The following is a 14,931-nucleotide window of genomic DNA, read 5'->3' as shown; positions in this document are numbered from 1 at the left end:
TCTACCTGATTGACATAGTAAGACATTGCACAGAGGAGAGGTTGGTCTTCAATAGCTGAGTGGATGCTTCCTCATTGTTATCAGGAGGAAAGGAGGAAAAGTGGAGCAGATGCCAGTGGTTTTGTAGACTTGGTGGGAGGCAGATCTCTGAACTCACTTCATAAATATTAATTCAGCACCTACCTACCAGGCAAGGCACAATTCTAGGTGCTGGGGGATATGGCAGTGAAATAAATAGGCAGATCCCTAGTCACACAGAGCTCGCATTCTCCAATTATAATAAACTGGTACACATGAGAGAGAGTAAGCAAATGAACAAGATAATTTTAAACGGTGCTAAATGTTTACGAAGAAAATAAAACAAAGGTGAGTGATAGAGACAGGAGGAGGAAACCCACCCTTGACAGAGGGGTTGGAGAAGACGTCTCTGAAGAGGTGACATTTGAACAGAGATCCGAATGAAAACGAAGAGCCAGCCTCGGGAAGGTCCAGAGGGGTTCTGGAAAGGTCTAGAGACAGAGCGATGTTTGTTGTATTCAAGGACTGGACAGGAGGCCAACGTATACTGTTTCAGGGTGAGTCAGGAGGAGGCCCTGAAATGAGGTGAGAGGCAGGTGAGGAGGATTAGTCATTGTCATCTGTAGTTTGGTTTTGTTCAGAGGGCAGTGAGAAGGTTCTAGGCAGAGGAATGTCATGATATGGTTGATGATTTAGGAGTACGCTTCTGGCCTTTCTAGAGCATGGAATGAGGGGCCAGAGCAGAAGCTGGTCACTGACCATTGCAGCAGCCACAAGGTGATGATGTGGACCTGGTGGTAGCAGCAGAGATGGAGATAAGTGGAGGGATTCACATTATGTTTAGAGAGTAACAGGATTTGCTGATGACCCAGAAGAGAGACAGACAGGAAAAAGAAATGAGTCAAGAATGACTCCGTCCCAACTGGCAAGATAGAGGATTGTTCATAAAATAGGTGTTTCTCTTTGTAGAATGTGATGATCCAGGGCAAATGGGACTAAAAAAGAAAAGAATGACTCCTAGGTTTCGCTTGATCAACTGCACTGGCCTGGCCTGGCCTGGCCTTCCTCACCATCAAAACCACAGCCACCACCCCTCCACCACGGCCCTATCCATCATCATTGGTATTCTCACCATCTGTTTGAGTTCTGTCACGCTCCTGTCCTTCCAGCTCACCTTATAAAGCAGTGCCCGAACTTGGTGAAATTGATCCAGCCACTTTTCCTGCTTGTTTCCGGGCTGCTGAACTGTTAACAGAGACTCACGAATACATGTATTGGCCCCACGGTGGCGTCCTGGTCTTCAGCCTCTGCCAGTGCTCAGCATTGCTCAGCAGTCCCGTCCCTGGTTGACTTACCACAGTGACTGCTTCAAACCTCTCCCACTCATCAGTTCCTACAGCCCAGACCTGCACACTCATAATCCCAAACCCCAGAGATTCCCCGGAGAAATGAGGTCCCCCCAGCTCCCAGTGCACCTATCAGGGTGGCCACCCTCGCGTGCTCCCCCTTTTCCCAGGGAAAAGGCACCCTGCCCTCTGTGTCCCTCTCCCCGTACTCTGATCCAGTCCCCTTCGCCTCCTGGTGGCCTCTCCACTGCTGCCTCTCTGTCTCTCGCACCCCCTCCCTCTGCCTTCTCTGCGGGCTCCTTCCCCCAGTACAAGCAGTCTCGGGCTCCTTCCCCCAGTACAAGCAGTCTCGGGTCTCTGCCTCCCGCTTCACTCGCCAGCTCCCGGTCCCTTTCTGTCCTCTCCTCCACTACCACGTTTCTACAGAGATCACCTCCTCTCTCTCAAACACTCTCGCTTTTCTCCCTGTGCAACGCCCTGTGGTCTGGTCTTGCCCTCTCCATCCCTGATGGCGCGCTTCCCGAAGGGTCCGGTGGCTTTCATGTATCCCGAAGGCAGTGCCATAAATAAAAGTATTGATGCACGTTGTGCCGATCCATGAGGTTCTTGTGTGGATGAAATAGGACGACAAGCATAGAACACTTAGGACAGTGTCTAGAACGTTGCAAGAGCTCAGTACCTGTAAACTGCTGTTATTACTCTTGTTACTGTGGCGTTTGTCGTGTGTTTCACTATTGCCTCTGTGTGTATTTGGCTGCCTCATCCATTAATCACGAAGCTGGGGCTCTGAGCTGTTTATTATCGTATTCCCAGTGACTAGCACGGTACCTGGGATAAGCTGGGGCTTAGCACGTATTGGAGAGCTGGAGGGTGGGTCTGGGGATCGGATCGTGTCCTTGGGCTCTGGGTTAAGTGGCCTCTGTAGACATTCTGGCCATTGTCCAGGCTGTCACTGAGGGAGGTGTGCTTGCCTCTCGTAGCGGCTTCTCAGCTCGCCATTCTCTCCTCGCCTCCCCACGCTCCCCTCCCCTTATCAGGAAGTCGGGCCCCTTCCCTTCCTCCTTGGTCCACTCTGGGTACAGGCTGTCAGCAGAGTCAGGGGAGCCCTGTCAGCAGGAGCCCAGGCACTGCCCCCTTGAGAGCCTCCTTCAGCGCAGGCCTCTCTGCCTGTCATACGTGTCATGCATGTGGCTCCAGCCTGTCTGGACACAGATGTGGCCAAAGTCCCTAAGCAGACAGAGGGGCAGCAGCTGGCAGTATTTCAGACCAGGAGGGGTTTACTAGGAAACAGTAAGGACATCACTGGAAGCCTGGCCCTTCGGAGCAGGGAGATCAAAGTGTCCATGATGTGCCGCACAAGGCAGTCCTCAGAGCTCCGCAGGTGAGCAGAAACTCCACCTGCATTGGCCCAGGGAGATCCACACTGTGGAGCCGGTCACCCTGAGCGCTCCTCCCTCTTCCAGCCAGCAGTCAGTTATGGAGCACCTGCTCCATCCTGGCTGCGTGCCGGGGAGGGAACAGGCACATTAGTGTGCAGTCAGTGCCAGGAAGGGGCACGGAGAACCGTGGGGACCTGGAGAGGCTCCGTCAGCCCTGTGTGGCTCAGGGAAGACCCTACCTGTGCAGAGGCAGAGACGCTGGAGTTGGGCTGAAGAAGGAGCAGAAATTCAGCATGCGAATGAGAAGGGGAAGAGAATTCCAGGCAAAGGGAACAGCAAGTGGAAAGGCATGGAGGTGTTAAAGAGCCTGGCAGATTCTAGAATCTATAAGTAGTTGGATATGGCTAGAGCTTAGGGAAAGGGAGGAGAAGAGAGGGGTATCTGAGGCGGGGAGGTTGACGCAGGAGAGTCAGATCACAGGGGCTTTGGAAACCAGACGAAGGAGCTTAAGCATTATCTTCTAGTAGCTGTTGTAGTCGGTAGAAATCCATGTCAAACTAATTCAAGCAAAAAGGAAATTGATTGGCTGACTTACCTGTTAAGTTCAGGGCTGAACTGTCTTCAGGCCCACCCGGACTAGGACTCAGCGTCTTTCTCCCCACGTCTTGGCTCTGCTTTCCCTGGGTTTGACTGTTCTGTAGACAGTTTCTCTGTGTAGCCACAGAAGATGGCTCCAGCGGTTCTAGGCCCAGGGGTGGCAAATTTTTTTTCTTAAAAGTCCAGATAGTGAGTATTTTCGGCTTTGCAGGCCATATATTCTCTGTCACAGCTAATCAACTCTGCCGTTATAACATTAAAGCAAACAATAGACATTAGGTAAATGAATGAGTGTGGCTGTGTTTTAATAAAACTTTATTTATACAAACAGGCAGCTGACCTCTGGGCCATGGTTTGCACAAGCACTGTTCTAGGCTTACATGGTCTTTACAGCTCACTATCTCGGAGAAAAAGAGAGACTCCCATATACCCTAGTGTCCAAATATTAAATCCCAGAGAATTTGATTCATCCCACTTGGATCACGTGCCCATTGTTGAGCCAGTTACTGTGGTTCTGAGGGGTGAAGTATCTTAATTGGCCAGCCTGGACCATGCGCCCATCCCAGCAGCGGTGGTGGGGGGTCAGCTCAACTAGGACCATATGGAATAAAAAGTAGGTGCTTTACAGAAGAAGTGGGGGAGGAACGCAGATATCCACTGCAAGGCGCTAACAAGAAAGAGCATGAGCTGAGTGCCCCAAGTTGCCAGTGATGATCCACCTTGAAACTGGCCCTGACACTGCCTCGGGGCATCAGGCCAACCCTGGCTGTGCTGATGCACACCCTGCCCCGGCCTTTTCCCTCTGTGCAGAGCCCGCACCTCAGCTGCCTTATCCTTACACCCAGTCAGAATGCACTCGCCCACTCAGTCCTTCCTCACGCATTGCTGCGCCTGCCTGGGTGGGACGAGAGGGCAGGTCACTGGGTGGGGGGCCAGGCTGAAGCTCCCCTGCCCTTGGCAGGTGCTTCCACCCTGGCAGCTTTAGCAGCCTCTCTCCTTGTCTCGAAGGGAGGGTTGCTTCTGGATCTCTTCTCTCCTGTGCCCTTGTCTGCACGACCCTCCTCCTTGAATACCCTTCCCACCATGCTCCAAGAGGCTCACATTTACTTGTCTTCCAAGGCTCAGCTTGGTTTTGTCATCATCTCCTTCAAGATTTTGCTATACCCCTAAGTTGGCCTGAGACCTTTATACCACTCCCTATTCCAAAACACAGGCTGTGCAGACTTATTTTCTTATGGTTATTTGTTTACCTGTGTCTACCATTAGCTCCTGAGGAGAAGGACCAAAGCTAGTTTACCTTAGGTCCCCAGCCAGCACTCAGCACGGAGCCTGACCCCGAGCAGGCAAGCAGTTGTTGAATGGGGCTGCATCCTCCAGCTCCATCTGGCCCTGCCTAAGATTGGAGGCAGGCACTTCATGCTCTTGCTTGGAACGGTACTTGTTGGTTGATACCTGCTGTTTGTCTTCTCTGCCTCTTCTCGCAGGATATAGACCCACCTGCCCTGCATATTCATGATCCTTTCTCCTCAGACTTCTGCTCTCTCGTGGGACCCATTCAGGTGGGTCAGCAAGAGAAGCAAGACATAAGCTGGACAAGGCATTGACAAAGTGCTTATCTTGTTTGCTTGGACATATACCAAGGTCTTACTGTGCAGGGCCATGTATGGTGGGGCTGCCACAGCGAGATCCCAAACAAGAACAGGTAGATTCTAGAAAACGTGTGTCCCTCTGCTTCATCCACCCCACCGCTTCCCAGAGCAGGTTCTAGAAAGGAGGATCTCTGCGGTTTGGCTTTCACCCTACTGGATGACAGTCTCACTCATTTTGGGCCAAGGCCTGTGGCTGAATCTGGCAGACTGATGTGCTGTGGCCCCTGGTCTCAGGACCCACTACTGGGCTCTGCCTTCCTCTTGTCTCCTGGGCTGCTTGGGCTCTTGTGGCCAGAAGGCTGGCCACACAACCAAACAGGCACAGATGGAGAGCTGAAACCGTGTGTTGCCCTAATCCAGCAAACCCACATCTGGAGGCACCTTTTTCTTTTTTTTTTTTTTTTTTTTGCGGTACGCGGGCCTCTCACCGCTGTGGCCTCTCCTGTTGCGGAGCACAGGCTCCGGACGCGCAGGCTCAGCGGCCATGGCTCACGGGCCCAGCCCGCGGCACGTGGGATCTTCCCGGACCGGGGCCCGAACCCGTGTCCCCTGCATCGGCAGGCGGACCCTCAACCACTGCGCCACCAGGGAAGCCCCTGGAGGCACCTTTTGCAGTTGGGATGGTGGGAACTAGGAGGAAGATCCTACTCTGTGTCTGCTGGTACCACAAAGAACTACTCCCCTCCCAGTTAGTAAGACTCAGTTAGCTTTCCTGCTGGTCTCAGGGCACAGGCTTGATGTTCTGGGCCTTAGGAAATGGTTTAGGTGGGCGAACCAGAATTGGGGACATTCACCTTCTACACTTCACCTCAGCCACACTGCTGGGCATTAAATGAACTAAGAGATCCCTTTGAGGGGTCCTGGGTTGCCCATCCTGGCTGGCAGACTGACCATCGTGCCGAGTCATCGTCCTCTCTCAATTTATAGGCCTGTGGGCAGGGCAGCCTCATGGGTCCTGGGGTCCAGCCTTGTTATGAGAGGCACAGGGGTCAGACCCACCCTTAGCATGTACCCTCCTAGAGCCTCAACTCTCCACATTGCTATGCTCTAGGATCCAAGAAGAAAAGACGCACAGGTCCCCGTACAACTTCTGCCTCCTCCTTCCCCTGTTCCTTCTCACGCACTCACACACACACCCTCCTGAAACCTGATCCCAAGGCTGCTTTGTGTGCAGAGCTGGCGGGCTGGGGCCTGTCTGCTGGAGCCTGCCCCACCCTGCCCCACTACCCCCTTGGCCAAGGCAAGCAGGTCAGGCGTCGCACACCCCTGCTAGTCTGGCCAGTTATTCTGCACCTCAAGGGCCACCTCCACCCTGGCTGGGCCCCCAGACTGGCACACTGGCCTCTGGACAGAAGCCCCTGAATTCTCTTCCAGGTGTAGCATGGGGCTCTGCCCAGACGGCCTGCAGAATTAACACAAACACACACACATACACCACCTCTACCATCACCACACCCCATTTCCTGTTGTTTATGGCCCTCCCCGCTCAGCTTCCAGGGCCTCTGCAGGCACTGAGCCACCTCCTGGGGGAAGGCTGTCCAGAGGAAGCAGCATCTGAACTTAAAGAATGAGAAGGGATTTTCCAGGCAAATAGAGAGGGAAGGGATTGGGGAATACAGGGAAGGGTGACAGGGGTACATTTCAGGCAGAGACTGCATGTGTAAATGCATGAAGACTGGCATGTTCAGGGAGCTACAAATAGTGCATGGTTGGTAGGACACAACTAGTCTCAGAGGAGTAAAATCCAGATTGCAGTAGGTCGAGGAGTGAATAGGAGATGAGGAAGTTGAGACAGAATAGCCACTGCCCTTTATCGAGGTTTTGCCGTGAAAGGATAGAGAGAGAGACTGGTAGCATGGGTACGTGGTCAGGAAAGTTTATTGAGTTTGTTTGTTCTCATGTAGGAGAGACCTGAGCTTGCTGTATGCTTAGGGGGAAACAAACAGGAGTGGACTGCATAGTGTGATGGAGAGATCAGCTTTGATGGGTCTAGGGTGGGGGAAGGAAGTAAGAAGCTGAAGGAGCTCCTATCTGATTGGCTTGGTTTTGTCTGTGAAGTGAGAAAAAAGAAGAGATATCTGCTTAGATGAAGTGGGAAAAGGATAGAGAGTTTATGGAGAGTGGAGAAGGTTTGGAATAGCTGCTGAGCAAAGGTGAGGGTCCAACTAAGGCTCAGTCCATGAGTTCGTAGTGGTACCAGTCTGTGTGTGTGTGTGTTTTCTAGCAGCACTCTGAGTATATAAAGTGCAAGAGTGTAGGATTCGATTCATCTCTGATTGGGTTTTGCTTTATGGATGGGACAAAAAGACAATGGAACAAGAGGGTATAGCATCCTGGCGAGAGAGAGACTAAAGAGGTGGATGGGATTCTAACCAGGAAAGAATATAACCTGGGAATGAAGAAAACTTTTTAAACTAAAACTCAAAACCCAGAATCAATAAGGGAAAAGATTGATAAATTTGACCCTTTTTAAAAAAAATTATTTATTTATTTTTGCCTGTGTTGGGTCTTCATTGCTGCGCGCGGACTTTCTCTAGTTTTGGCGAGCGGGGGCTACTCTTCGTTGTGGTACGCAGGCTTCTCATTGCAGTGGCTTCTCTTGTTGCAGAGCAGGGCTCTAGGCGCGTGGGCTTCAGTAATTGTGGCTCGTGGGCTTAGTTGCTCCGCGGCATGTGGGATCTTCCTGGACCAGGGCGCGAACCTGTGTCCCTTGCATTAGCAGGCAGATTCTTAACCACTGCGCTACCAGGGAAGTCCCAACTTTTTTTTTTTTTTTTTTTGCCATGCTGCACGGCCTGCTGGATCTTAGTTCCCCAACCAGAGATCAAACCTGGACCCTTGGCAGTGAAAGCGTCAAGTCCTAACCACTGGACTGCCAGGGAATTCCCTTTGACTACACTTTTTTAAAAAAATCTGTTGTGAAAAAGGGGGGAAAAGAAAGCAAGAAAGGAAAACACCACAAGCCAAGTGAATAAATAAACTCAATTTATATCTCAATAGAGATATATTTGTAACCGTATCTCAGAGGGTTTATATATTTAATATATAAAGAGCTTAAAAAAAAAAGAGAAGATTGTTAGCTAGTGCTGTAGTAGTAATCATATTGTCACATATGTGTATGAAAACATGTTGTACACCTTAAACTTATACAGTGTTATATATCAATTATAGTCAATTATATCATAATAAAGCTAGGGGAAAAAAGAAAAAACCCATAACCTTTTGGAAAAATGGGCGAGAGATATGAACAAAATTCATAGAAAAATTCACAAATAGCCCTTCCATATATAAGACAGTGTTCAATTCCACACACAGTAAAAGAAATGCAAATTAAAACCACACTGAGAAAAAAAACAAAAAAAACACCACACTGAGATACTGTTCCTCTCCTGTCAGACTGGCAAAATTGAAATGTTCGACAGTATACTCTGTTGGTGAGGCTGTGGCGAAAACGACACTGTCATTTGTTGCTGGTGGGTAATGTGAAATGGTGTGATCCTGGTGGAGGGGAGTTTGGCAATATGGAGCAAAATTATATATATGCATTTTCCCTTTGATCCAGCAAACCCACTTCTAGGAATCTATTCCAAAGATACATTGGCAAATAGAAAAGATATATGCATGAAGTTATTCACTGTAACCACTGTTAGTGGTACCTACTCTACAACAGACTGGAAACCACCCAGGGGACTGATTGAATGATATAGGTACATAACCATAATGGAGTATAATCAAGTATATACCTCTACTGCTGTGCAGTAATTACCAGGATATATTGTATAGTGAAAAAAATCAAAAGGTAAAACTGTATACGTTACCTTTTTATTGAATATAGATGTATGGATAAAGAAGATGTGGTACATATATACAATGGAATATTACTCAGCCATAAAAAAGGAACAACACTGGGTCATTTGTAGAGATGTGGATGGACCTAGAGTCTGTCATACAGAGTGAAGTAAGTCAGAAAAAGAAAAACAAATACTGTATATTGACACATGTTTGTGGAATCTAGAAAAATGGTACAGATGAACCTATTTACAGGGCAGGAGTAGAGACGCAGACTTACAGAGCAGACATGTGGACACGGGCTGTGGGGTGTGGGATAAATTGGGAGATTGGGATTGACGTATGCGCACTGCCATGTGTAAAACAGATAGCTAGTGGGAACCTGCTATATAGCGCAGGGAGCTCAGCTCAGTGCTCTGTGGTGACCTAGATAGTTGGGATGGGGGATGGAGGGTGAGAGGGAGGTCCAAGAGGGAGGGGATATATGTATACATATAGATGATTCACTTCATTATACAGCAAAAAGTAACACAACATTGTAAAGCAACTATACCCCAATTAAAAAAAAAAGAAGAAGAAGAAGAAGAAGGGACTAGGAATTCACATACACATATTATGTATTTGCTTATACCAAAAAAAAAAATGAGGAAAAAATAAAAACTAATAAAAATGAATACTATACAGGAATAAAAGTAACAGGAGTTGGACACAGAAATGAAAGTTTGACTTCTCTGAATATATCTTGCTTTGTGAATTTAATTTTGGAATTCTATAGTTTTTTTTTTTTGTTTGTTTTTTTTTGTTTGTTTGTTTTTTGTGGTATGCGGGCCTCTCACTGTTGTGGCCTCTCCCGTTGCGGAGCACAGACTCCGGATGCACAGGCTCAGCGGCCATGGCTCACAGGCCCAGCCGCTCCACGGCATGTGGGATCTTCCCGAACCAGGGCACGAACCCGTGTCCCCTGAATCGGCAGGCGGACTCTCAACCACTGCGCCACCAGGGAAGCCCTATAGTTTTATATCATCATAAAACAAAGTTAAATTAATATGAGGGGTAAGCAAACTCTAGAAGCAAAAACAGAATGAAACAAATGAACTTAACTATGTATTGCTGACAAAGTAAACTCAGCAGGATTATTCCAAAATAATTCTGCAAAAGCAAAGTAATTTATCTGTATTTCTCCGGGGGGTATTCCCTAAATAATTTTTAGTAATGGTAGTATTAGTAATAATACTGGTGTTTTTATTCTGAAACTATTCTACATATTTTATATATGTATCTATATGTGTGGATATATTAGGATAAAGCAAATAATTATGTTACTATCACTATAAACAAGGATGTCAGCTTACGAGAAAAGAGATATAAATATAAAATCAAATGGTTTCAGGGTATTTTTCCATTTGTGTATCCTTGTACATTTGATTTTGGGAAGTCATTTTTAATCAGGTTACCAGCCGCTTATGGTTTTTGTTCTGTCCATTTGCATAGCAATATTTTCATAATATTATAAAGTGAAAAAAGTAGTCTACAGCACAATCTAAAAAATAATATGGGAAAAGGAAAGTCAGTATGGATATATACCAAAGGTTAATTGTCTCTGTGTTGTAGGATTATGAGTATTTTTTACGTGTGTGTGTGTGTGTGTGTGTGTGTGCGCGCGCCTATCTGTATTTTTTTCCAAAATTAACACTTTATAAGCGCCAAAAATGAGGCGTTTTTAAAAATTTTATTTATTTTATTTATTTATTTTTGGCTGTGTTGGGTCTTTGTAGCTGCGCGTGGGTTTTCTCTAGTTGTGACAAGTGGGGGGCTACTCTTCCTTGTGGTGCACAGGCTTCTCATTGCGGTGGCTTCTCGTTGCGGAGCATGGGCTTTAGGCATGCAGGCTTCAGTAGTTGTGGCACACGGGCTCAGTAGTTGTGGCTTGCGGGCTCTAGAGCGCAGGCTCAGTAGTTGTGGCGCACGGGCTTAGTTGCTCCATGGCATGTGGGATCTTCCCGGACCAGGGCTTGAATCCGTGTCCTCTGCATTGGCAGGCGGATTCTTTTTTTTTTTTTTTTGCGGTACGCGGGCCTCTCACTGCTGTGGCCTCTCCCGTTGCGGAGCACAGGCTCCAGATGTGCAGGCTCAGCGGCCATGGCTCATGGGCCCAGCTGCTCCGCGGCATGTGGGATCTTCCCGGACCGGGGCACGAACCTGTGTCCCCTGCATCGGCAGGCGGACTCTCAACCACTGCGCCACCAGGGAAGCCCAGGCAAGCGGATTCTTAACCACTGTGCCACCAGGGAAGCCCAATAAGGGGTGGGGGGGGGTTAAGTAAAAATTAATATAATGAACTTTCTCATCAGCTGAAAGATGGAGGAAGAGAGAAGACAAGGAAAAAATGTGTTGAGACCATTTGGCTAGATCTTAGGAGATTTTGCTAGCATATGACATGCAGTACATATTGGGAGGTAGATAAAATCATGTCCATGCCTGACTGAGAAACTGCAAAACTTTCATAAGCTCAGTCCTGACACAGGAGAGGTTCTTGCCCCAGGCTTATCCAGGTACCTTGTGGACTCTGGTCAGAATCCTCGGGGCCTCTGGTAAAACATCAAATGTATTAATTCACTTAGATTATGTGTACTAGGTATGAGAAACATGAGTGACCCTTCTACACAGAGGAGAAGTGTGCTAACTCAGAAGCCCAGAAGAAAGCGGCTGTGCGGGAATAGCCCTCCCACGCTATCACGTGTTGACAGTTTCTTCCTAGCAGCAAGGGATGGGGAGGGAGCAGCATTGAAAGTTTTCTGCCTCTTTCAAGTTCACTTCAAAACCTCTAGTAATGATAGACCTCCAAGTGATCAGTGCTGTTATTCCCCCTGGTCTGGTGATTGTAATGGTGTTAGTGATGATGGGAATGAGAAATGGATGCTGAGGTTAGAGTTCATTGGGGGACGGTGAGTTCCAGCTTCTGGGCTGGGAGGGCCCCTCCTCCAGTCTTCAGTTTTTCAGTGGGCTGATTCAGGCTGTTAGAAACAAGAGTCAGCCATAGAGGCCTAGGCCTCCACACCTTCGTTCTCAGCCAGGAAGGCCCTAAGCACACCCCACAACAAGGTCAACACACAGGAAGTGACCAGGTGCTGGCCATCTCCCGGGCTGCTAGGTTACCTGAAAGGTCTCAAAATCAGGGTGCTAGGTTCCAAGTGAAATCGTGCTGTCCCAGCATCTCTGAAGAGCTTGGTTCCTCCTGTCCCTTCTCACTCTGCCCTCACTTCCTTCTGCAACCCTCTGATGCCATCCCCCACCCCACCGCCTCCCCCCTGCCCTGCCCACTCCTCGGTTTCCCAAGAAGAGCAAGGCTTGCCTTTTCTCTCCACAACCTGGCATCACCGCATGACTCCTTCTCTCCCCCTTTTCCCTCCCATCTTTCCTCCAGACCAAAACTCCCCCTACCCGTAAACTCCTTGTCCCTCCGCCACCTCCTGTGGAGCTTGGCGTTCTCTCGGTCCTCCTCTCTGCCAGCAAAAGTGCTCAGGCTTCTGCTTGTCTGAAGCCTCCCCGCTGCAGGGTACTGTGATTTTTTTTCTTCTGTCAAACCTCTAACTCCTATGACTGTTCACCTGCTTTGCCCTCTCACCGTGAATTCTCCTTCCTCCTCACCCTGGGTGGTCCACCTCCCAGAATTCTCTCCCAACTTCTGTCTCTCTGCACGGGCTGCATTTTGGGGTATTTTTCTGCTCACTGGACAGTGTCTCATCGCCGTGTTCCCAGATTGCAGGAACAGCGTGGGCAGCAGTGACTATTTGATGGATGCGCACGTGGATAGCCTCCCAGGGAGCTTCTCGCTCTGAGATGCTGATCCTGCGGTGTGCATCTTGCCTCTCCACTCCTACAGCTGGCCCCATAAGGACTGGCCAGGCCTGCTCCTCCACACGCAGGCTCCACTGAGCCGGATCTGTCAGACCCCGCACAGCAGCTACCCAGTGTGCAGGCTGGAGTGGGGAGGAGATGCTGGCACATGGAGGATGGCTTCCGGCGGACCCACAGCCAAGGCAGATGGACAGAAAGCCACTTAGCACTGCAGCCCAGTGCACTCTGGGACTCTCAACAGCCCTGTTGTGTTCCAGGTTCTCCAAGCCAGCACCCATGTTCCTGGATGACTCCTTCCGCAAGTGGGCTAGGATCCGGGAATTTGTGCCGCCTTTTGGGATCAAAGGTCAAGGTATGTTGGGAACCCTGCCCCACTTTACATTAACATCTCATCCCCCAAGCTACCTCCCCAGTGTCAGGACAGGGCTGTACCCTCAGAAGTCTCCCTGCTGGGAATCCACCCCTCTCAACAATGCCCTACCTTCTCTCCCTCTTTCCTGTCCTTCCTTTTTTCTTACTTCTTTAGTGGAATGTTTAGTCAGAAACCACCACTTTGCCAGGGGCTAGGTACACAACAGTGGAGTAGACAGATGTGGTTCCTCTCCTCAAAAAGTTCCAGTCTAATGCAGACACAGGTACTTGGAGTGCAGTAAGGACTCTGATGAGGGAAGAACACTGTGCTGTGAGATCACACAAAACAGGTGCCAGAGACAGCAGTGCTAGAGGACTAGATATGAGGGGGGAAATCCCAGAGAAAATAGAGGCCATCCGGACGGCTGCCCCCAGGGCCCTCCATCATCCCCTTCTGATTTTTTTCACCTTAACCTAGCCTCCCCTCCAGTCCTTTTTTATCCTGTCCAAGGCTAATCTTTCCCCCTGTACTCTCAGAACTGTCCCCTTCTATTGCCTCAAGGACCTCACCCATGCAGTTCCTGACATAAGACTTTCCCATCCCTGAGAGTTTTACAGTTCTCTTTCCGTGTCAAGTTACTGCCCTATTTCATGGCATGGTAGAGTTTCAGCTTTAGCGTCAGACATAGAAGGCTCCGGTCGCAGTACTACCTCTTTATTAGCTGTGACCATGGACAAGTTACTAACATGTTTTGCTTTAGTTTCTTCATCAGTTAAATGGAGAGAATAATACCACTGTATTAGGTTGTGGTCAGAATTAAATAAGATAACGGTTATAGGGGTGATATCATTTGGCCAGCAGACTCAAGAACGCCTGAACCCTCTACTTAGCTGGCCCACCCCTCCCTGAAAAAAAGACAGTGGCCAGCAAAAGGATACTCTTGAACTGGAGCTTTGACCTTCAGCCTCCAAGGACAAATCTCATGGGTTGGGTTGAACCCCATGAAGAACTCCTTTTTCATGGGTGCAGGTAGCCAAGCAGCCTAACTTTTCTCCTAAATCCTCACTCAAGATTCGGATCCTGCTAAGCCATGAAGGACAGGAAAGCCCGATACACAGCCCACCATCCAGCAAGAAAAAGCACCCCACAGTTTATGACCATTCTGCTCAGGTTCCCCTCCTAGAAAACAAAAGCCCAGTCCACACCCTTGGCCTTGGCCAGTGAGCAGCAGTACGCTTTTCCTTAGACGTGAAATTGGAGGCAGGAAAAGGAAGGGATCTGTGACCTTCCCCGAGGCCCACCATGAAGTGTATCTGAAGGCACTTAGTACAGAACATTTCCTTCAAGGTTTGTTTCCTTACGCTTTCTCATGCGACTTCTAGAAAGATTGCCCGTGCCAACTGTCTCCTCTTACTCACCATTTACTCTTGAAGAATATCTTCTCCCCTCACCACTTCAGTGAAACTGCTCAGTGCCCCCAGGAGATCCAAAGGATGCTTTTCATTCCCTAACTTGACATCTTGGCTGCATCTGACAGTGTCGTCCAGTCCATCTTTTAAAAAAAATTATGAGGTTGCTGTGTTTAATTTCAGAGGCATCCTTTCTTTACATGAAGTATTTCAGGCATATAAAAAAGCATAAAAAATAATATAATGAGCACCCACGTACTCTCGTACCCAGCTTCGGAAATAAAACGTGAGATACGACCCAAGCTCTGTGTAGCCCGTCCCCCTCCGTTCCCCGCCTTCTCCAGGAGACCAGTATCCTGGTTGTCATTCCATGCCTGTTTATATATTTCTACAGCATATTTATATATCTGTTTAAAACACGGCATGGATGGGCTTCCCTGGTGGCGCAGTGGTTGAGAGTCCGCCTGCCGATGCAGGGGACACGGGTTCGTGCCCCGGTCCAAAAAATATATATATATATATGGCATGGTTTTT

At 48.8% G+C, this 14,931-nt stretch overlaps 1 protein-coding gene across 5 annotated transcripts in view; it reads left to right on the top strand.

The window, feature by feature from the left end:
• ST3GAL3 (ST3 beta-galactoside alpha-2,3-sialyltransferase 3) overlaps nucleotides 1-14,931 on the top strand; it is a 238,146-nt gene that overhangs the window by 196,119 nt on the left and 27,096 nt on the right. For all 5 annotated transcript variants that reach the window (XM_030866440.3, XM_030866431.3, XM_060306440.2 and 2 more), the window contains one exon: nucleotides 12,894-12,988. In XM_030866440.3, the coding sequence (XP_030722300.1) occupies nucleotides 12,894-12,988 (95 nt within the window). The remainder of the gene's footprint in view (nucleotides 1-12,893; nucleotides 12,989-14,931) is intronic.

This window comes from Globicephala melas, chromosome 1 (genome assembly GCF_963455315.2).
Source record: "Globicephala melas chromosome 1, mGloMel1.2, whole genome shotgun sequence".
Taxonomy (NCBI): domain Eukaryota; kingdom Metazoa; phylum Chordata; class Mammalia; order Artiodactyla; family Delphinidae; genus Globicephala; species Globicephala melas.
Note: the sequence above shows the minus strand (reverse complement) of the source record. Positions and strands in the feature narration are given on the sequence as shown.